Source organism: Rhinatrema bivittatum, chromosome 11 (genome assembly GCF_901001135.1).
Source record: "Rhinatrema bivittatum chromosome 11, aRhiBiv1.1, whole genome shotgun sequence".
NCBI classification, from domain to species: domain Eukaryota; kingdom Metazoa; phylum Chordata; class Amphibia; order Gymnophiona; family Rhinatrematidae; genus Rhinatrema; species Rhinatrema bivittatum.
The window spans coordinates 91,040,513-91,064,325 of record NC_042625.1 but is presented as its reverse complement, the minus strand read 5'-3'; the positions used below and the strand labels follow the sequence as shown (position 1 = coordinate 91,064,325).

The following is a 23,813-nucleotide window of genomic DNA, read 5'->3' as shown; positions in this document are numbered from 1 at the left end:
CAAAAAAAATCCGTTATGCAAATTGTTACAATTAAGATTATTTTATGTAGTTACACTCCTTTGTTGAGAGAATACCAACTTTAACATCTGCTGGAAGGGAGAATTAACCCAATTATTGTGGACTGGTTTAGCAGGACCAAAGGCAAGGAAAGGAAACCAACAGCTAAGTTTAAATTTCTCCTTTATGCCAATGGAAAAAATTAGCACTAATGTCCACTTTCACGAAAAGTTACAAATGAAATACTCACGGATAGATGAGCTTTTTCACTGGCTCCTTGGGACCGTAGGGATCGTAGGATCCAGGGCCTACTTTTGAGGGAACGGGAGATTCACCACGGAGTGTTTTTGACTTAAAGCAAGACACTGAGGCTGTGGCCGACATTCTCACCAGGGAATCGTTAATTTTATAGTGACCTAAATATATAAGAAAATAAACAATTTAGCTAAAGAGTTAAAAAGCTCAAAATGTCACAGGTGGTGCACTGCAGTTCATTGGGGAAGAGGGCCTACTGCTGTCACCAAATGGTGCTAAGGTGGTGTTCACTGTGGGCTCCCTTTTAACCCCTGGGCTGGCAAGGGTCTCTGGAGCCATCTGGGTATGGTGCCTGAGGAGCAGGGCTGAAGAAGAAAAGACAAAATTAAGAAATAAGCAATCTTATAAGAGTCGTAAGGGTTCAAATGCTCCCTGTGGCCATATGGCCACAGGGAGCATTTGAATATACTCCTACCAACACATATACTCCTACCAACACAATACGGTTTCCGAAAACACCTCAGTACGGAATCCCTACTCCTCTCCCTTACAGATACAATCATCAAAGGAATGGATGCCGGTAACTCCTACCTCATTGCCATGCTAGATATTTCCGCCGCCTTCGACACCGTAAGTCACAACATCCTCATCAACACTCTCATCAGTATAGGAATTTCAGGTACTGCTCTTTCTTGGATAAAGTCCTTCCTCCAAAACCGTACCTACACAGTCCTCACCGACAATTTTACATCCCCCTCCTGTTAATCTCGACTGTGGCGTTCCCCAAGGATCCTCCCTCTCTTCCACCTTATTTAACATTTACATGCTCCCCCTTACAAACCTCCTCTCCAACCTTGGTATCACACATTTCATCTATGCGGATGATGTGCAAATCCTCATCCCTTTCAAAAACTCTGTTCTCACTGCACTCCAAAACTGGAACACCATTCTCGCCTCCATAAACCAGCTCCTCACTGACATGCACCTAGCCCTCAATCCGCAAAAAACTGAACTCCTCCTCGTCTCCTCTAGACATGCAGCCACACCCACTCTCTCCACTCTCCATTCCCCCAACTTTCTCTCTGACACAAGAAACCTGGGTGTTATACTTGATAACCAACTAACCTTCAAACCATATATCAAATCTATCCTTAGCAGCTGCTACTTCAAACTACAAACCCTCAAAAAACTCAAACCCCTTCTCTACTTTTCCGATTTCCGTACGGTACTCCAATCCATAATTTTTTCGAAAATTGACTACTGTAACGCTCTCCTACTTGGACTCCCTTCTACCCACATCAAACCTCTACAACTCCTCCAAAACGCTACTGCACGCATCCTCACCAATGTCAACAAGAAAGACCACATCACTCCCACCCTCATTGATCTCCACTGGCTTCCCATTCACTCACGAATTATTTACAAGACCCTTACCCTCATCCACAAAAGTATTACTAACGAACACTACAACTGGCTAAACCCACCCTTCCTCCCTCGTACCTCCACAAGACCCACCTGTGCTTCCCTCCGTGGAACTCTTATCCCTCCTTCCATAAAATCCACTAGACTCATCTCCACCACCAATAGAGCCCTTTCCCTTGCAGGCCCCTCCCTCTGGAACTCTATGCCTCTTGACCTACGCACCGAAACCTCCACACCTACTTTCAAAAAGAAACTCAAAACTTGGCTTTTCCTCCAAGCATACCCCCATTCTTCATCATCTTCACCAACTAACACACTAGCCCAACCATCATCTCTCTCCAACACCCCCCATTCAGGACCTACACCCAACACCCTCCCCCTCTAAAGATTCATACAATTTTTGTATATAACCAGTGTACATATTTCTACCTCGAATCCCTATTCATATCTTATCCCTATGTATCTGTTTGCACCCTCCCCCTGCCCCCCCTTTTGTCTCGACTACCCCCCTCCATCCCTCCCCTAGTTATTTAGTTAATTTTTCCGTTACTGCGTTTATGTTATATACCGTTCTCTGTAAAGGCTATGCATATATATATTTTGTTGTAAGTTACTTGTAAACCGGCACGATGTGCAAACGGTTGCCGGTATATAAAAATAAATAAATAAATAAATAAATAAATAATGGCACAACAATTAGTTCTGTCTAGCTTAGGAAGTAAAAAGCCCTGTAAATGAAAATGTTCTCTCAGCTGCCTATACACCATCGGCTAGGGCTAGAATCAAAGGTGCCACTGAAGCAGATCTCTGCCTATACAGAGCTGGGGAGAGAAAGACAGCTCTCAGCATTGCCAGGGGATCTAGAAGAAAATAACTTTGCAATGAAAAAACTCTCCTCCTTCGAAGACTTTAGAGCTCTACCCAAGGGAGCATTTAAATAAGCAATCCTGATCGCTGTTTGTAAAGACCCTTGGATGTCTATTGTTTATACTCTTTATTTATTGCCTCCCTAGGCCTTATTTTCCAGCGGTCCACGCTTCCAAGTTTTACTATCCTTGTTGAATGTAACTTTGCTCTTCCTGTTCAAACGATTTTTTGTTACAGTTCCCCTATTCGATGTAAACTGATCTGATATGGTCATCAACCATGAAGGTCGGTATAGAAAAGTGTTAAATAAAATAAATAAATAAATATGTTTTCGTAAAAGCCAGGGCGATGCAGTATCCCGCTTATACCTGCAGCATAAGGAGGCTTCTTTCCAGTGTAACAAAACTGCCAACGTGTGCGTTTACCTGGGGGCAGGGGTAACACTTGCATGCATAAAAACTGCCTTGAAATTAGCAGGTGCCTGTGTGCGTAGGCAGTTCTAATGGAATAAAGCTCCCAAGCAAACATACTTGTGTAAGTTTCGTTTGAAAACGGGTGCTACTTGTAAGAAAATCAGCAAATTTCAAAATTCCCCCACAAAAGTCATAGTTTGGGACAAAAATAAAGGACATCAAAACTGTGAATTTTAATAAGGGCCAAGTAGGAAGTGTTTGCAGGAGACAGGATGGAAAAAGGCTTGGCCTGTGAGCAGGGATTGTAACTGCTCCCTCCCCCAGTTGAGAATTCCTGAGGTGATTTCCGTGGTCCCTCAGATGTTTAATTGGCAGAAGTATGAAGCTTCGGAACAGCAACATCAATTCTCCAGTTTCAAACTTGTGCTAATTCAACCCCTTTGTGTGTCTGTTACCATGTCCAATATATGCACAGGGACCTTTCTGGATCAAATGAAAGAGAGACTGTTCTTTGGGTGGAAGTCTGCAGTTTTTTCCAGTGATATGATGTCCTAGGTTACGGGATAAGAGAGGGCACTGAAGTAAAGAGAGGTGGCACACTATTCTATTCTTACACTACGTCTGATGAAGTTCAGCTTCTAATGAACTCTTCCTGCACATTTGTCCTTTAGTTTTCACAGACAACCTAGTGCTAATTTCACTTTGTTCTTCATCTCCTTGCTTGCATTTTTTTTCTTTTACATTGTATAAACTCTACACCATATGTTCTAACTAACAAATGTAGTACACTTGCCGTCAGACATGTCACAAAACACAAACTATGGATATGAAACAGCCTCCATTCTGAACTTCCACCATGTCCCTACTGACATGCCCCTGGCTGGGACACTTACATGGGGAGGGCCCCGTTTGTATCCCACGCACTTCTCTTCTTGATTTCGATAAGAATGCAGAGCGAGCAGAGACCATGCTGCTTCCCAGGGTGCTAGCCATAGATGCCTACAGAAACAGCAAAATTAAATTTCTTGTGACCTGCTCCAATCTCAGCTGCTGAGCTGCAGTTTGGATCAGTCTCGCATCCATACTAACACAGCTCAGTTTGTTCAAGATATTCCAGGCATTTTACTTCATGTGCAATTGTAGGAATCTTGAAACCTGGCCAGATAACAAGTTGTCTTGAATTTGGTGGCAGTGGGCCTTACAGAATGCCTGCATAGACTGGAAGAGGCTGCTGGACATTCAGTTCCCTGATGAATCCCTATAACAATCACATATACACAAATCCATGGGCACACTGGCAGCCACCACCATTTCTGGACCTGTCACAAGCTAGGATTAATATGACTTGCCACAGCACATGACGTCAGGTAGCGTACAGCATGGAATTACACCACCTATTGTGATCATTTTAAACTCATATTACAAACTGGGTTTTCAGTTCACATTCAGACAGAGCCACAACCGTTATTAAAACATGGAGTCTTTTTATATAAAATAAAAACAAGAAGGTCCACAAAAAACTAAAATTGACACTACTTTCAAGGCCGTGCCCATGCATGGCCACACATAAGAGGATCCCCCAAGAAATGCCCTTGGCATAATCCTCATGCACCCCCTGACTTATCCTGAAAATCTGGTGCAACAGGCCACCAAACAAATATGTTATTGGAGGTCCACCACACAGACCCACAGGGCAATGTTCAGAAGATTTATGTGGGTAAATTCAGTTTTTACCTGCATAAACCTTCACCAGCTGTATAGACAAAGTTACTTGTACAAAAAGGCTAGAGGAGTGAGGAGGGCAGGCTGAAAAGTTTAGCTGGACCGCACTATCAGGCTAAATCTGAGCAGACTAGTCAGTCAGCACAAACCGCAGGGATACATTGGAGCTCTGGCCACTCAGATCTAGCCGGATATTCAGCCACATTTCTAACCAGACTAAGCTTGCTCGGTTAATGAGCACCAGATCAGAGGCTTCCTTCCCTTCGGAAAGTAGGCTTCTTGGCAGTCCCTTTGTTTGACCAATGTAAGAATTCACCCAAGTTGTTGCATATTTGAGACCACATTTGAACATCTGAAGAAGGGATGTCGTCTCAAAAACCCATGTGCAGTACCCCTGGATAACTCTTATATTGCACAAATAAAAGGAATCAAAGAATGCAAAGAATCCAGTTTCCTCCAGATGAATAAAGTTTGGGGAGTAGAATATCTTTATTCACAGTCACAGCTGACCTTTAAATACATAATTGCTTGTCTTTGTTCTTATGACCATAAAACACCTCTAGCATCAACTGTCAAGAAGGATTCAAAAAGGTTCTCATTTATTCTATGAAAAACATTCCTAAAATGTTACATGTTCTTATACATGCAGCGCAACACAGTGATGTACAAACTAATTAAAAAGATAAATCCCCTCTAAGCCCTAGTACAACACGTCATACATATGTAAACAGACTTACATGTAGTGAACTCTGGTTTTACACTGCAGTTTCTATATCAGTAAAGAAAGGGTTACTTACTTATCTGTGCTGAGAAACTGATAAGGCTCAGGAAGCACTTGCAGCATAGAATAAGACCTATCTGACTTTGTGATTATGCAATAGGAATTATGCTAGTGCTTTTTTTTTCTTTGAATTAGCAGTTTCTTCTTGCTCCTTTGGGCTTTCGGTTCAGTCAGAATTAGTCTCTGTTAGGTCACGGTATTATGATGAGCTGTCTGTTCTCTGCAACTGTCCGGGGAGTTGTTTTCACTTGTTAAAACGTCCCCTCCCAACTCAGCCAAGTCTCTGACGAGGAGCCATGTACCAGGGCATAAACGAGCCCTAAATCCAACCATTAGGCATCATTAACGGACGACTGGGACACAGGCCTTGTGTAACATCCCCAGCCTCAGCCAAACCAGGGATCTAAAGACCCAACCTGGCAATTAAACCCAGATCCTCTGCATAGCAGTGCTCTCAGCACTGCCATTAAGCTGGTCCATATGCTAGTATGTTTCTAGTTGAGCTCTAAAACCAATGTTCAGGCTTTCTTTAAAGCAATGCACCTGCTAAAATACTTTTGCTGTCCAGTGACTTGTCACCAGAAGAAGCCTATGAGGTCTCAGAAGCTCACGTACTACAACACCTTCCTTGTCAGTCCTTCACAAACTACAAAGACTCCAGTTCTCTCCAGGTCCACTACGACTACGAGAACTCTGCATATCCAGGAAAGCAGAGCTGCCCATCCACTGAAATGCAATGGAATTAAACAAGGACGTCAGGAAATACTGGATTGGGAATGTCATTATTGTGGGGATCACTTTAACAAGGTTGTATCGTCACATTTACTCTTGAAAGGGCTGGAATATATCGCAAGCTCCTGTTCATACCCCAATCAGTCCAGACAAGTGGGTTAATGCAACCCTACCAGCAGATGGAGGCAGAGAATAAAACCTTTCAGGCACTGCTATATAACAGAGTGCCACCTGCAGTCCCTCAGTGTTTCTCCGTCTCCAGCAGATGGGAGAAGTACAACCCTGAAGTCTGACAGAAGTTTAAAAATAATAATAAAGTTAGAAGCCAGAATTTAGAAGAACAGATGCTCCCAGAGGTGTTAGGCACCTTCATGGGCCATCCCTCAGGTAAAGCCGAGCGAGCAGGGGGCTGGTAATCCCTGTCTGGTCTCTGCCCGTGACAGCCGGAGGGACTGCTAGCCAGGAGACTGGCTCCCTTGCTCCTTCAGAGGTCTCCTCTCCCAAGTCATCCAGATTCAGGGAAGTATTTCTTTACTGAGGGCTTCTTTGGCTGAGGAGCGCTGTATCTAAGTTTGAAAAAACAAAACAAAAAAAAAAACTTTCAGCAGCCTTAAGGAACGGCCGGCCAGTGTGTATTCCATGGGAGCTGATAGTGCCATGGGGAAAGCGAGTAATAAGTCCTGAGCAAGTCATGCTGGCGCACAGCACCACAGGCCTGCTTATCTGCGCAGCACTCCAGGAACATGCGCATTATTAAAGGCGCGGGCTTCTCAGCGAGGGGAATCTTGCAAGGCTTGTGGTGCGTGTTCCGGGTGGCTTAATTCGACAGCACTCTGCAAGGACTGTGCATCCAGGGGAGAGGGATCTTCCATGGAGACAGCCAGCAGGAAACGAGTCATCAGATTGGCAGGGCCTGCAGCAGAGGCTCCTGAGGGGGAGGGGGGAGCCAGACTGCAATGCAGGGCTCTGGGGCATGCAATAGGAAACAGGCTGTTTCCAGGATGTCCAGGGACCCCTCCTCCACTTTCTCCCATGGTGATATTGGAGTACCAGGGTGGGGAGGGGGAGTCTGATGGGAGCGTGCAAGGTGAGGAATCCATGAATCTGGAGATTTTTTTCCAGATTTTCTCCTGCTCCTTCACAAAGACTATTTGGCTAGAAAGGGAGCGGGGGGGGGGGGGGGAGTGGCCCCTGGACCAGCAGCTGTACCGCCCTTCCAAGAGGGCAAAGGTGGTCCCAGCTAGGGGGTCTGGGGGTTTGCTTAGGCACCTGGGCCTTGGATGGTCTTCGATACAAGGCGAGGGCAATTCTAGCGATGTCACCAACTCTGATGACCTACAGGAGGATCCAGTGAATAAGAGGTCCCATGGATGTTAATCCAACTGGTGATCCAGATACGGATCCAGAGGAGATTCCGGCGGCAGAAAGGAGATGATCAGAGGATTGTCCGTTTGTTCAGGAACGAGGAGTTGCCACCTCTTATTCCGCAAGTCCTGGACAAATTAGGGATTAAGATGACTTAAGAAGACCCTGATAATGAAGGTGGTTCTGGATGGACTGCAGGGTCCACCTAAGGCTTTCCCATTGCCCAAGAAGGTGAAGTTAGTCGGGAGTGGGATTCTCCTGAGGCGGGCCTCAAGGTTGGCAGGGCAATGGCAAAGTTATGCCCTCTGATGGAAGACACCCTTGGACCTACTGAAGATTCCCTAAATGGACGCTGCGATCTGGACGATCAGACGACAACGATCCTAGTGGCGGGGGTCGGCTGCACTGAGGGATGCACAGGATCATAAATTGGAGAATCAGTTAAAGAGAATGTTTGCGGTTTCGGCCTTGAGTCTTCGCACTGCGATATGTGGAAGACTGATGCAGAAGGTCTGCTTATGCTGGGTGCAGCAAGGTCAGGAAAAGTTACATACAGGCTGCCCGATTGGAGACTGAGGTAGCCTACCTGGCAGATGCGCTGTACGATTTGGTTCGCATGTCTGCCAGAAGTATGGTTTTGGCCGTTGTGGCTCAGAGGTTCTTGTGATTGCGGAATTGGTCAGCAGATATGTGGTCCAAGTCCCAGCTCTGTAATCTTCCCTTTAAGAGGAAGCTTTTGTTCAGGGAGGATTTGGACCAGCTGATGAAACATCTGGGGGAGTCAAAGAGGAATAGATTGCCAGAGGATAAAAAGAGTGGCAAGAAGAGTTTTCAGCACCTTTCCCGTTTTAGGGATACAAGGAGGTTTCGCTCCGGCAAGAGCTCTTCAAGTTTGGGTCAAAAGCAGATCTTGGGAAGACAGCAATCCTTTGAGGTGCCCGCAGACACTCCAGGAAGTCTTCCGGCCAGGGGGCCAGAGGAGGAAAGTCCACACAATGGTCAGGACGGTCCACTCCTCTGTAGAAGCCATGGGGGGGGGAGATTAGCCCACTTTTACGGAGAGTGGATCAATGGGTCCTGGACGTGATAAGAGATGGTTACGCCTTAGAATTTTCACACCCAATCAGAGATGCCTTCCTGGAGTCTCCCTGCTCATCCTGAAGAAAGCGAGAGGCACTGCAAAATATACTGCTTTGGTTGCAAAGACTAGAAGTAATTGCTCCAGTACCACCAGCTGAGCAGGGACAGGAGAGATACTCCATTTATTTTGTGGTTCCAAAAAGAATGGCACTTTTCAGCCCATTCTGGTCCTCCAGAAGTTCAATTTGGCATTGTGGGTTCCATGCTTTCGTATGGAAACATTGCAAACGATGATAGCAGCGGTCCGCAAAGGGAAGTTTCTGGCATCATCGGACATATTTACATATTAGCATTAGACGTTTCTGAGGTTCCTGGTGTTAGGGCAGCAGTTCCAGTTTTGGGCTCTCCCTTTCAGGCTAGGGCAGTACCACAAACTTGCACGAAGGTGATGGTGGTGGTGGCAGCGGCCCTGAGAGGGGAGGGGATCTTAGTTCACCCTTACCTGGACGACTAGCTTATCCAAGCAAAGTTGGAGGAGGAATGCTTTCAGTCAATTCGGTGGATCATGGAAAGGTTATGATCACCAGGCTGGGTGATAAACCTGTCAAAGAGTTACATACTGCCAACCCAGATGAAGTACCTGGGAGTGTGTTTTTCAATACCTTGCTTGGCAGGGTGCTCTTAACTGTGGACATAGTGGTGAAGTTGCAGTCGCAAGTAACTCACCTTTGCGCCTCTCGGTGCCCAGGGTCTGGGATCATTTGCAGCCGCTAGGCTCCATGGTTTCCACACTGGACTTGGTGCCATGGGCATTTGCCCATATGCGTCCCCTACAGAGAGCGCTTTTGTCCCATTGGGATTTGTTGTCAGAGAAGTATTGTCAGTCTTTGCCAATGCAGGTGGACTCCAGATCTAGTCTCTCTCGTCACAATTTGGAGAAGTGGATCTGGAAGCTCCAGACTGGGTGGTGGTGACCACAGATGCCAGCCTCAAGGGATGGGGGGTGGTCTGTCAGGGGTGGATAGCTCAAGGTCTTTGGTCACTGTCCGAAACATCCTGGTCCATCAATCACCTGGAAACAAGGGCGGCTCACAGAGCATTATTGTCATTCCTTCTGCTGGTTCAAGGAAGGATAGTGAGAACTTTCTCAGAAAATGCAACAGTGGTGTACATTAATCGTTAGGGAGATGGAAGAGTCATAGAGTGACTCTGGAGCCCCAGAAGCTGTTTGCTTGGGCAGAATAGCATCTCAAGAGAATAGCAGCATGCATGTTGCAGGCATGGACAATGTGCAGGCAGATTTCCTCAGCAGACAGCAGCTAGACCAGGGGGAATGAGAGTTGTCTTTGGAAGGCTGGGAGTTCATTTGCGCCAGAAGGGGCAGCACCCAGTTGAACCCGATGGCATCACACAACAATGTCAAGGAGGCCTGGTTCTTCAGTCACAGACGAGAGGTCAATTCCAAGGGGATAGATGCTCTCATTCTTCTGTGGCAGAGAGGGATCCTGCTGTATGTGTTTCCTCCTTGGCCACGAGTTGCAGTGCATAGAGGGCCACCTGGGGAAGGTGGTTCCGGTGGCTCTGAGGTGGCTGCATTGTCTGTGGTTTGTGGATCTGGTGCATCTCGCGGTAGACGGGCCTCTCATGTTAGCTCATCTACAGGGATTGCTTCAGTAGGGACCCATCTTTTCGGATCGGGCAGATCACTTTTGTCTCACAGATTGGCTTTTGAGAGAGTGCTTGCGTCTGAAATAGTATTCTGAGCCAGTTGCCACCACCTTACTCCAGGCTAGGAGGTCTTCCACATCTTTGGCGTATGTCAGAGTGTGGAGGGTGTTTGAGTCCTGGTGTTTGGATCTGTTGCGTGTGGACATCCCTTGCATTTTGGCCTTTTTGCAGCAGGGTCTGTTAAAGGGATTGACCTAAAACTCGTCCTTTTGTAGACTATGGTAGCAGCGATTATGATCTAGTTCAGAGCCTTCTTCGTGTAAAAATGTTGAATCAATGCAGCGAAGCAGTGTTCAGTTCCTTTGTTGATTAAAGGGCTCCAGTCCAGGGGGATCCAACCCTGGGTTCTCTGTCCACCCTAGAAGGGAAAGTCTGAGTTGGAGAGTTGGTTTTTCTCTCTACACTGGCTTGGGTACAGGTCAATACTGAGGGACTGCAATTGGCACTTTCGATTTAGTGGTGCCTGAAAGATTTTATTCTCTGCCTCCATCTGATGGTGGGGGATGCAAAATCCACTTGTCTGAACTGATTTGTGGTATTCCAGGAACAAAAATTAGCAGGTAAGAACCAATTTTCCTATAAATGGTCAGTCTGAAAAGGAAACCTGTGAGATCTTTTCTTGGGTCAATAGAAGAATCAGCCAATATCCTACAACGTGTTTGTCTTGGTCTTAGTTAGTCCAATCAAAGATATCATAATCTCCAGGACCAGTACAATTACTACAAACCTGAACACAGGCTTAAAGAAAACCCAAGCACCACCAAAACAACCCTCTACATTTGGATTTGGGAAGCAATTGGATTCTCCTGCTTCATGGTCCTATCGATACTGGAAAGAACATTGTCTGTTACAGTCTTGGGCATGCATGGCCCAAACCATGGTGACAGTGACATTCTTGGTAGGATACTGCAGTAGATGATTGTTGCCTTCCTCAGTCCAGAATGCTTGGCCTCCCCAGTGATAGCCCCCTCCCCCCCAATCCAGATAGAAGCTAGGCCTGAACCTACTTAGCTTCTGAGATCTGAAGTTCTCCTAGGGCAGTGTGGCTAGAGGGACCTCTAGAACCAGGTCTAAAATTTGCCAAGACATGCTGAAAATTTGTTGAAGTGGTGAAGTGGCAGAGCAAATTGTTTTGCTTCTCACCAGGTTATACAAGTCCAGATGTATCACAGGGAAAAGTCTGCTACTGCAAGAGATAAACCTTAGAGACAGAGCTCCCCCATTCCCTTTCCACAACAAATAAATAATAAATCTACAGCAGGTTCTATGCCACTGACTTAACCAGAAATTTGGGATAAGAGAGAATTTAACCTCAACAAAAAAGAAAAAGATATTTTCAGATAACTGTTCTGCAGAGCATAAATCAATGAATGGGGAGGGGCAGAGTTGAGACTGGGGAAAGAGGAAAATCAGTAGGACCCAGAAGGCAAAATATCTACGTGCTTTTTGAAGTTAGCACATAATCCTCATTTAGCTAGTGTTGATTAATGCTTCTTACATTATACTGATTTGGAGCTGGGGTTTCATGTTTGTTCTGTACTTTCACAGTAATGGGCTGTTGAAACATGCTGGAATTTCCTTTACTGAAGTCCTTTCTGGTGCTGAGAAATGCAGGAATGTCGTATGCGTTTGCGGCTGGTGTGCTGGCTGTTTTCTTGGGTGGGATCCGGGAAGTCTGTAAATAAGCACACAAGATCTAACCTAAAATTGTAACATTCCCCATGAATGACTGGAAAAGATCTCAGGCTGCAGCTTCTCTTAGCTCAGACATCTTTTCAGCCCATTGCAATGATACCCAAGGGTCTGCGGTATTTCTGTTCAGCATTCAATGCTTTGAAAAAACTACGAGCAGATCGTGTAGTTCCAACGCATGAAGGCACTTTCGCAGGGAAACTACCCAAGTTATTTAAAAATGAGATAGCGCTACGTGTGCCCGTGTATGTTGCATCCATTTGTGTGAGCAGCCAAGAATGCAAGAAAGAGTGTACATTTGAAAATCGCACGGACAGTGTTTTGTTCTCCTGACCTAAGCTCACTCTTCCACTCAAGCAGACTAAAAGCCTGTGCATTACTGGGGGAAGACAGACAGACACTTTTGTTGTCTTGTCCAAACTCATTTTCAGAACTTGAGGCTTCCAATACATCCATAGATAAGTGCAGCCTGTAGACGGGAACATCCAGAATGTGGGCTCCTTTAGCTCAGAGTGGAATTTTCTGCCTTAATAACAAACATGAATCCACACATTCAGCTAATCAGTAATTCCCACCTATTCCAGTGCTGGGCGCCAGCAGGTTTTCTTCATAAAGAAGACAATTTTCAAAGGGATCTAATCTGCTAAGTAAGGAATAAGCCAATTAGATCCTTGGGGTGAGAAACTGCACCCCCCCCCCCCCCCCCGCACAGCAGCAAAAAAAGTTTTCATGCAGTTCACAACAGACAGGTTTTTAGACACTTAAGGTAGGTGTTCCCAGGAGAGAGTAAACTGCGCACATAGAATTGAATTTTCAAACCTACATACAGAATTTTACCCCTGTCCTGCAACCCATAAAGATAGAAGGGGCAAAAAAAATGCCTTCTTATTTTGCCTATGTACATGCAAGCAAAGTACCCATATCCTTTGCTAAGTGGCTTACTGAAAGTTGCTTCCTAAATTTGGATTTGCAGGCCCTCATTTCCTAAGCATTTTTCCCATTAGCACAGAATGGGAGAAAAGCTTCAGTAAATCAGGCCCTTAAATTTGCTCTCCTATTGTGTTACAGTTCCTGCTGCTTTCTGAACAGAATTAGCCACAGGACCCAGACAATAATTCCTGTACTTCTGAAACTGAGCTCCTACCTTGGACGGAAATCCTCCCGTTCCTTTCTTGGACAGAGAGACACTTTTACTCTCAGGAGCTCCATGAGTGATGTCATAGAATCCTGGGCCGGGGTTTTCATTCTAAGGAAAAAAAAAAAAAAGCATAATACTGGATCAGAACTGCATTAAACGTTACAAGCTTCCCCTCCTCTCATACCCTAGATAATATTTCAAGAGGTGTCAGAACTGCCACATAGGTGATGACATCAAACTTTGGTTTGCTTTCTTCTGCATTAGTGTTTCTACATTCAAAATAACTTTGATGTCTTTTGCTATGCGCCAGTTGGTTCCTGAGCTTTAGGACTGCAAGTGCTGGCTCAGAGGGTGGCACAAAGGGGCATTTTCATGCCTGCAAATCCAGGCCTGCTGAGTCGCTTTCTGTGGAGGGATCGGAATGACATTGGAAGGGAAAGCTGAAACCTCAGTAAGAGTCTGCTATCCATGAAGAGGGCCAGATGGCTAGACATGGTGAGGGCAGCAGTTTCCCAAAAATCTGTATCTTCGTACACATTAACAAGAGAGACCTAAACTCAATCAAAAAGACGAGCTTAAAGATCTGCAGCATAGAAGATTATGCTTCATTTATGTGTAGAGTCAAAAAAGTCATAAATCAAGCCATTCAAAAAATATGCAAATCACACACACACACACACACACACACACACGGCAGGGAGAGAAATAATTCACAACGTGGGCAGAAAGTGATGCACATTTACCGCACCCTACCTGACTCAGGTTTCCTTCGGGGCTCGTCAGGAGAGAACAGGGAGGGATTCTATATATAAACTTCAAAACAAAATAAAATGAGCCTTCCTTCTATACACCGAGATGATTTCAACTTTAGGATGAAACTCAATGTCACCATCAAGGAAATTACTGGGCCCATCGGTGCATTAATGAGCAGGAAATGCCAAACCCAGCGATCATCCCAGCTATCATAAAACTAACTTATGAAGGGGGAAAAAAAAACCATATGAGGTTCATATTCAACAAGCCAGCGAGTGGTCAAGTTAAATGGCTAAAGTTAGGCAGATGACGCGTCACAAATATTCAGCGAGCCAAGTCTCCCCTGAATATGCTCAGCTAAAGTTAGCAAGGTATCCGGTGTGGAGTAGCCTCACGGTTAGACTGAGAACCAAGGAAGCCAGGGTTCAAATCCCACCTCTGTCTTCTCTTTGTAGCCTTGGGCAAATCACTTCACCCTCTGATGCCTTAGGTACAAACTTAGGAGCTTATTTACTAAAGGTTTTCTCCCATTTCTGTTTATAGGAAAAATGCTGAGTAAAATAGGGCCCTTAAATTGTAAGCCATCTGGGAGCAGGGAATACCTACAAAACCTGAATATAAAATTCACCTCGAGCTACCACTTAAAAGGCAGGAGCTAAATATTTATATATATTAAAAATAAAGGCAGCATATACCTGGATAACTTAAATCTTAACCAGCTATGTTAGAAATCTGGCCGGTTGAGTGTAAAAAAAAAAAAAGAAAGAAAGAAAACCTTGCCCCACCACCAAAACCAGTAGCAGTACTATCAAGCATAGAGCCTGATGGCCCCCACTCACGTCCTCCAAAATAATGGCCTGAAGAGAGACCCTGCCTCCCCACTTCTATTTGGGAAATCAGGCAGGCAAGCTCTGGGCCCCTCCCAATGCCAGATGCTGCTAGAAGAGGGACAAATGAACAGCACTCGGCATTATCTCGTCCCGGGGGAATTCTATGCTATTGTGGAGCACAGAATTGCCAAATTCTGCGCAGAACATGGCAGAGGAGACCCCAATATGCTGCGAACGAAGCACACGCCGTTTGTGGCAAAAATGAAGGCCCTGGCGTACTGCGAACGGAGCGTGCCATTCGTGGTGAAGATGAAGGCCCCGGATGGAGCACGCGCCATTTGTGGCAAAGATTAACACCCTCCACTCGTGGAGAAGTTGAAGACCCCGATGAGAGTGAATATGTGTAGAGAGGTGTGTGTGGGAGAGGAGGGAAAGAGCGGTGGGGGGGAGGGGGAAGAGAGAAAGAGCGTGCAAGCGGGAGGGTGGGGGGTGCCAGAGAGAGGGAGCCTATATGAGATTGTGTGGTGTGTGTGTGTGTGTGTGTGTGGAGAGATTGGAAGCTGGTGTGTATAAGAAAGGGATCATGTGTATGTGAGGTGCTAGCCTGTGTGAAGGGATTGTGTATGGATGAGAGAGAGCCTGTGTGAAGGGGTGCATGAGAGAGGAAGGGAGCTTATGTGAGGGGATGTGTGTGTGTTTGCGCGAGAGCGTGAGGGAGCCTGTATGAGGGGGTGTGTGTGTATTAGAGAGAGGGAGCATGTGTGTGAGAGAGGGAAGGACTGAGGGAACCTGTGAGAGGGGCAGTACTGAGAACAGGGTCAAACTCTGGGAGTAGCGATAGAGTGGAAGGGATTGAGCCTAGAGGTGGAGGGGAGAGATACTGGCAGGTGGAGGAGTTGGGGCCTGAGAGGGCAAAGTGGCCAGGGGAGTAGGGAGAGCGAGTGGAAGGGACACTCTGACAGTGAATTTCTAGGGAAATTCTGCATCCTTAAGTAATAACTTTTTCTGTATTAATTTAAAATGTAATTACTTAAAAAGACTCATGTAAATTGTGTTGCTTTGACCAATATAAAAAAGTTTGCAGAATTAAGTTTTTGGGTGCAGAATTCCCCCAGGAGTAATTATCTGGCTAACCCTGAACCATTCCTAACTTAGCCAGATAAATCGGAGGCAAACAGGTGGGAATTTCAAAACTCCAGGGTTTATTGGTTAAGTGCCAACTTAGCCGGACATGCCTCTGAATACAAACCTCTGGTTTTTTGTTTTTAACTCTTTAGAAGACTCCAAGTTGCATTGTCGTGACACATCTGGGAAACATATTGAAGCTGACCTCTCCTGGTCATTTGTGCTCACTTAGCAAAGTACGATAATGGGCTCCTCTCCTGATATTCTAGCCAGATCCTCTCATTTTAACATTACTGTTTAAAAGCCAAGAGGTGTTTTGTTTTGTTTTCACTCAGCTCCGGATTTGGGAAGATAACTGGGCAAGCTCAGTCCTTGCTTTCCTGGATCATGACATCTTCAAATGAGGATTTTGTGAACAGCACATAGATCCGCATAGGTGTCCTGAGGTTACCACAAATAAAAAGATGGACTCTGTTCCATTCATTTACCTGTATCTTTTTGCCCTTTTCAGCCCAACCATATTTTATTATGTAAATTTTGTACTCTTTGGAATAGAAGGTTCTTACGATTAATTATGGCCGGACCACCCCTAATAAAAAGTCTCCTCCCTGGGTTCACTCTATCTGCTCCTCTGTAGAGATCACTTGAATTAGTGTGGGTTTTGGTCTCCCAATTTACTCGAATTCAGAATGAGGGGAGTGGAGGAGGACGACCTTGGATTTCCTTCACTTGGTGACCTTCAGCAAGCCCCTTCTTTCTTTCTTACAACCCCGCCCCCACCCCCCCACACCCGAGAAGCTTAGCTGGAATTACAAGGTCTATAAAGTAACGAGTGGAATGGAAGCAGTAAACGTGAATCAGTTTATTCTTTCAAACAGAACAAAGACCAGGAGACACAATGAAGCTACTTGGGTAATACATTTAAGATAAGAAAATATTTTTTTATGCAACGCATAATTAAGCTCTGGAATTTGTCGCTAGAGGATGTGGTGAAAACCATGGGCCGGATTTTCAAAAGGCCCGGCGACACGCGTAAAGCCCCGGGGGCCAGAGGCCCCAGGGCACAGCGACCATTCGCCGCTGTGCTGGGGATCGCATGCCGGCAGTAAGTAAGTTTTGAAATAAAAGAAAACAGCAGAAAAAGGTAGTGGGAAAGAGCGGGGGAGGTAGGGGAAGGGAACGGGGGGAGGCAGCGTGGCTCGGCAAGCGCAAGGTGCACAATTGTTCCCCGCCCCCCCCCCCCCTTGCGTGAGCTGACCCCCGATTTTATAACATGCGCTCATGCCAGGTAGCGCGCATGTCTTAAAATCTACCCCTATTAGTGGAGCTGCATTTAAAAAGAAAAAGGTTTTGGACAAGTTCCTGGAAGAAAAGCCCATTAACATTATTAAAGGTGGAGCTGCAGAAATCCCGTGCTTATTCTTGGAATCTTTCTACCCCTTGGGATCCTGCCAGGTACTTGTGACCTGGATTGGCCACTGCTGGAAACAGGATACTGGGCTTGATGGATCCTCGGTCTGACCCAGTATGGCATGTTCTTATGTGCTTGTGTTCTTAACTCTGAAAAAATATATATGCAAGAGGTACTGTCAGGAGGAAAAGTCTCTCTTGCACAGAGGGGAAAAAAAAAAAAAAAAGAGTTTGCTTATCATAAATGGTGTTTTCCGCAGATAACAGGATGAATTAGCCATACTGCATGGGTAGCGTCAAGGCGGCTCTGTCTCTCAAAGCTTAAGGCTTTTTGCCTTAAAAGGCATGCGCAGTAGTTCCCGCACAAACAAACCTTCTAGAAGTCTCCTCAGTTCATACCAAAGCAAAAAGACATCCAGGAGCATGAAGAGATGCTGTCCAGGGAGAAAGGATGAATTAGCCATGCATTCCTGCCCTATCGACATAAAACAGCATTTACGGTAAGCAAACTTGCTTTTTCCCCCCGTCGATAAGCAGGCTAAATTAGCCATGCTGCATGAGGACTCCCAAGCTGAGGGTTGTGAAAATAAAACACATTTTGATCTGAGGCCAGTAACGTATTGATTCCAATTATTATTTATTTATTTATTTTTCACAACACAGACTCCTCTGTGGACAGCATCCCCCTGGATGATAAATGGGGAAATACTGCTCTTCCCCACTGTGCCATCTGTGGTAGCCTGTTCTTCTAGGCAGTAGCGTGATGTGAAAGTACAAATGGACGACCATTTGGCCGCTCTGCAGTAGGTCCTCAATGGGCACATTTTTTAGATGCACGAGGGAAGCTGCCGTTGCTCTGACTTGGTGTGCTTTCACAGAATATGACAAGATAAGGGATTCTGTTGCATAACAATGCTGTAAGCAGGTTGTAATCCAATTGGAGAGAGAGATTCTGACAGCAGGCATTCCCAGTCTGTTTGGGTCATACCGTAAGTCATCAAAAGTTGAAAGGATTGTCTGTGACTGTGTTTGTCGCTTAAAATTGGCCAAGGCCCTTTTGCAGCCTAGCAAATGTAATTTTCTCTCTCGTTCATATTTATATGGTTTGGGGAAAAGTGTGGGAAGCATTATAGACTGATTTATGTGAAAAGCAGAGACCACCTTTGGCAAGAACTTCGAGTGGGTTTGCAAGACCCCTTTGTCACGGAAGAATTGCAGGTAAGGTGGAAAGTGCAAAAGGGCCTGCAGCTCGCTTACTCTTCTTGTTGATGTAATTGCCACAAAAAGATCACCTTCCAAGTTAGAAACTTTAGTGCAGCGTTATCCAAGGGTCTGAAGGGTGGTTCCAATAATCCCTGCAGTATTATGTTCACATCCTAAGGCACGGGAGGTTTTTGTAACAGGGACCATAAATGCAAAAGTCCCTTCATGAATCGAGAAATGAGAGGATGATGTGATAAGGAATTTCCCTTTTCTGAAATGTGATGAGTGGATACAGCGCTTAGGTGGATGCAATTGGAAGATGTTACGAGACCCCTGTTGGAAAGGTAGTAGAGGTAGTCTAGCAGTAGTCAAGGTTCATATGTGAATAAGTCTAAAGAATTTTCTTCCTACCACCTGATGTACATTTGAAGGCATAGTTACGCTGAGTGGATGGTTTTCTTGCCAAGACTATGGCATCTTCAACTTCAGATGATAGGTGAAAGTGTGCTAGGGTCACACGCTCAAATGTCCATTCCGTGACATCGAGAAAAGGTTGCAAGGGATGGAGGAGAAACACCCCCCCCCCCCAAATAAATAGGGATGTATTTGTTCCCATACTTTGTGGGGTTCTCCGACAGTTGAATGAGATACGCATACTATAGTTGTCTGGGCCCAGTCTTGCATGCATTTTTGCACAGTCATCGTGTTGAGTGGAATTGGAGAACAAGTGTACAGAAGTCCTTGTAACCAAGAAATTAAGAAAGCATCCAGTGCCTCCCTGTACTGGCTTGGGTAGAGAGAGCAGAAATGGGTTGTCTTCCTGTTTTGTTAGGTTCAAATAGATCTATCCAAGTCCAGCCACAGTGGCAGAAGGGAGAATTTGTGACGGTTTGAGAAAGAGCCCATGCATGAGGACAGAAAACTGAGTCTGTAATCCCTGGAAGGTAGACAGCCTGGAGGGTGGCCCAGTTCCAGATGGCGAAAGTTTCTTTGCAGAGTGTCCAAGACCCTGTTCCTCCTTGTTTGCTGAGATAATACATTTCAACTTGGTTGTTGGTATGAATCATTGCGTGCTGGGTATGGAGAATGTGCTGAAAACCTTGAGGACATTATGCATAGCTTTTAGCTCTAGGAGATTTGGCAATGTGAAACCATAACTCCTGTGTTTTGTATTACAGAAGATGTAACCCAGCCCCAGCTGAAGGCATCTATGGTGAGGATAAGATAATATAGCTGTGGTTGAAGTGGAAGTCCTGCCTCCAATATGCTGGGAGTAGCCACCATTTGATATTGTTTATGAAATCAGTTGTGACAACCCTTGTTGATAGAGGCTGCAGGAACTGATTCAACTGCATTCACAAGCCCCTCTGGTGTCGCCTCATGTAAAGACGAGTGAAGGGAGCTATGTAGATTGCTGCCACCAGGAAGGTGAGAATGAAGCGGGCAGGTGCTACAGACCAGAATTGGAGAAGCCCCACCAGGGTCCAGAGTCTCTGGGCTCTGTCGCTGGGAAAGTAGGCCATAAATAAAATTGAGTTTATTTTGGTTCCTATGAACTGTATTGTTTGAGTTGAAAGTAGGTTCAACTTTTTGTAATTAATTACAAACCCCAAATAGTCTAGACAGTGAATAGTTAACACTGTGTGAGTGTAAAGTTTCCTTCAAGGTGGCTATAACCAGCCAGTCTAGGTAAGGAAAAATCTGAATTCCCAACCTGCGTAGGTGTGCTCCCGCCACAGCTAGACATTTCATGAATATTCTCAGGGCCGACAAAAGGGAGTACCTTGTACTGATAATGCTTGTCCTCCACTCTGAAGCAGAGGTAACACCAAGACAACAGGTGCATAGGGATATGTGCATAAGCACCCTTGAGGTCTAAGAAGCACATCCAGACCTGTGGCTGGATAAACGATAGGATGGTGCCTAGGGAGGTCATCAAATTTTTCTCAACAAAGATGCTTGTTGAGAATCCCGAGATCCAGGATAGACCAGAGGCCCCCTAATTTCTTGGGGATGAGGAAGTATTTGGAATAGCAACCCTGACTGTAACTGGCATGGGCTACCTCCTCTATGGTGTTCTGCTTGAGGTAGGATTGTACCTCCTGCTATAAAAAAATCTTGTTGGGATTGATTGCTTAGAGGGGTGGAGAAGTGGGGGTTCAAGGTTTGCTTTTGAAGTTGAGGTGGTAACCCCATTGCACTGTTGACAGAACCCACTGGTCCGATGTTATTTTGGGCCAATATGTCTGCCCCCAATCGGTGACTGCTGTAGCGGAGGTGTTCTTAAAAGCCTTGCTACAGATTGCAGCAATTGTTTCTGCTGGATGTCTATCCCTTTGCCTTCCTCTTTGTTGGTTAGACGGTTGCCGAGGTTGCGGCGACTGGAAGAGAGGCTGACAATTACCCTGATAAGGCCGATAAGGTCTCCATTGATAGAATGTTTTTCAAAATTGTGGACAGAAGTGGCATGAACTAGATTGATATCCCCCCACTGAAATTGATTGTACTACTAGGTTCTGATCTTTTATCTGTTTGATGGTTTCTTTGAGCTTGTCTCCGAATAGATGTGCACCTAAGCAGGGGGACATCAGCTATTTTCTCATGGACATCTTCGCAAATTCCACTGGCTCGGAGCCACATCATTTGGCGTGCTGCAACAGAGGCTGATGATTTTCTTGCTGCCGTATCAAAGCCCTCAAAACAGCTTTTAAAAGGTGGTGCAAGCTCTCCTCCATGTCAAGGAGTTTTGGGATGATTATTTCACCCTCTTTGGATTGACAAAGGGTTTTAGCTGTTGGAGACATTCATATAGAAACTAGAATTGATGTTGCTGGATCCTAGTCGACAGCATCGAACCCTAGAATACTTTTTTCCCCCCAAAGATGTCCAAGCAGCTTGTGGTCTTTTCCCAAGGGCGGGTTCGAGTGAAGTCTTGTTTCTTTTCGCCCTCTGCATGGCTGACTCCATCACCACAGAGTTGTGGGAGGTGCACCACCCTGTAACCAGGTGATTTTTGTAGGTGAAATTTCAGGTCCAGCTTCCTTGCCACTTTGGTACCTGAACAGGCCGGATCCCAGAATTTCATGAGAGATTTTTGTAATGCTGGGTGGGACTGAAAAGCTGTGGGTTCGCTTGGAAGCTCTAGGATGTGCAGCAAGCTCATCACCTGTCTGGTTCCTTTCGAATTTCTATTTTCAGCAGTGTACTACCTTCTCAACAAAGCATGAATACGTCAAGTCTTCTAGAGAAGAGGAATGGTCTGGCATTTCCTCTGGTGAATCAAAAGGAATACTGGTAGAGCTACAATAGGACTCCCCAAGGGAAGGCAGCATCAGACTTCCTGATATCAGGGATGCTGATGAATGGTTCCAAAAGGGTGGAAAAAGAAAAGGAAGATCTTTCCTAGGAACCTCAGAGATGACACAGTTGCCAGTAACTGATGGCGTGGATTCCAGTAGTTGGATAGGATATACTGAAATGAAGGTAGAAGCAACAATGTGAAGAAGTTACAAACAATGTCTAATTTTCTCCACTGCTTGTTAAGAACGTTGACTATTAGAATGGAGCGTAGGGTTCTCTTCTTCCAAGTCTTGTTGCTATTCAAGAGCTGAAGCGGGAGTGAGAGGCAAGAGAGCAAATGGCAGAAGTCTGAAACTCTGCTGCCATAAAGTGGAAGGGAACAAGGTAACCGAGTGCTTCGTGGAAATTGAGGAGGCACCGTAATAGGATGGAATATTATCTTTGGAATCTGATGGTGGAATTGTTGCCGACAGTATGTCTAACAAAATCTCCTCAAGTGGGGCAGACTCTTGCCATTTCTCTTGCAAAATCTCTGGAAATGTAGGAATGAAAGCACTTTCAGCAGAGGAGCCTGATGTGGGAGAATGGGACTGATACAGAGCTTCTTCCACCTGTCTTGTGGTGAAAGAACAATTCCCATCCCCCTATTGCCTTCTCTTTTGAGGAGGGGCATCTGTGGTGGCAGAAGCATGCACGTTTGTTTTCTTATGATGGGCAACTGGAGATTTCGCCGTGCGCACCACAGTTTGTGCCCCGTGAGTTTGGAGGCATGGTGTCGATGCCCCAGTCTCCAGCGTTCAATTTGCCAGACACAAAGTGTGTCACATCGCTTTCGGTGTCGTGTGCATTGTTCTCTACAACATATGTGCCACCTTGTGCCCCGTATGCTTTGTCTTCTGCACCGCCTTATGCGCCAGCTTAGGCATCATGTGCTTCATCTTATGTGCCATATGCACCGGCCTTTGCACCATCTTCAGTGCCAGATGCGCTGTTGTCAACTTGTGCATGATCTTCAGTGCTTTATGCAATGCTTTAGAAGCTGGGAGTAGAGGGCACCAGCTTTGAACTTGGCTGCGATGTATGCTTGAATCCCTTGTCAAAGTTGGGAAGCATCCCTGAGGAGATTGGTTGGCACTCCTGCACATGAGGGCATCACAGTTCTCCCGGGGAGGACTGGGATAAGGGAAGGGCTCTCCTACCTCTCCCAGAACTTAAGTTGAGGAGGCTGATGATGGTTGAACTGAGGTCTCTTCTGCCCAAAATCAAGCTATCTTTTCTACTTGCTGTCTTCTGTGCGATATTCTCCCACAGTCACTGCAACTGGCCTAAACAATAGTTGCAGCTATATAATGACCTTCACGGATGGCTATAATTACAATATTTAAAGCCTGCGGCCTCTCTCTCTGTGCCATGGAAGCACTTAAAAGTGCTTTTTTGGGGTCACCAAAGCGAGAAAACGATTGAGAAAACAGGAGGAATTGAGAGAGATTCCACATCTGTGCAAAGCATAGATTTAAAAAAAAAAAAGAGACTTCTAGAAGGCTCATTTGTGACAACTATCGTGCATGCCCAGTAGGGCAAAAAGCATTAAGCTTTGAGAAACAGCTCTGTCTAATGCTGCCTTCATGACATCATCCATGCAGCATGGCTAATTCAGCCTATTTATCGATGGAAAAATCCCATTTCCATTGGTTAAACAGCCTAGGAATGATATAAAGCTCTTCTGGTGTCCTATGGCAGGCGCACTCCAGGTACCATTTATAGATAGTTCTAATCTAAAAAATGTTTGTCATCCCCAATCTATAATTACACAGAACATACAGAATGTACCTGTATCAGAAGTTAATTATGTAGCAGCCCCCTTAGGGCCTCACGATATTGCAAAAGAGTGAAATCTAAGAAAACGCAGGTATGACGGACTCGTAGGGTGTTGCCAGCGAAACTTAAAACAAATGCAACTGAAGGATTGATGGATGTTTTCTTTTGTCCTGTAACAAGC

The 23,813-nt window shown here is 45.5% G+C and overlaps 1 protein-coding gene across 4 annotated transcripts in view; it reads right to left on the bottom strand.

The window, feature by feature from the left end:
- STPG1 (sperm tail PG-rich repeat containing 1) overlaps window positions 1-23,813 on the bottom strand; it is a 58,258-nt gene that overhangs the window by 16,145 nt on the left and 18,300 nt on the right. For all 4 annotated transcript variants that reach the window (XM_029571308.1, XM_029571306.1, XM_029571307.1 and 1 more), the window contains 4 exons: window positions 13,200-13,301; window positions 11,862-12,038; window positions 3,849-3,954; window positions 249-414 (listed from right to left, as the gene is read on the bottom strand). In XM_029571308.1, the coding sequence (XP_029427168.1) occupies window positions 249-414; window positions 3,849-3,954; window positions 11,862-12,038; window positions 13,200-13,301 (551 nt within the window). The remainder of the gene's footprint in view (window positions 1-248; window positions 415-3,848; window positions 3,955-11,861; window positions 12,039-13,199; window positions 13,302-23,813) is intronic.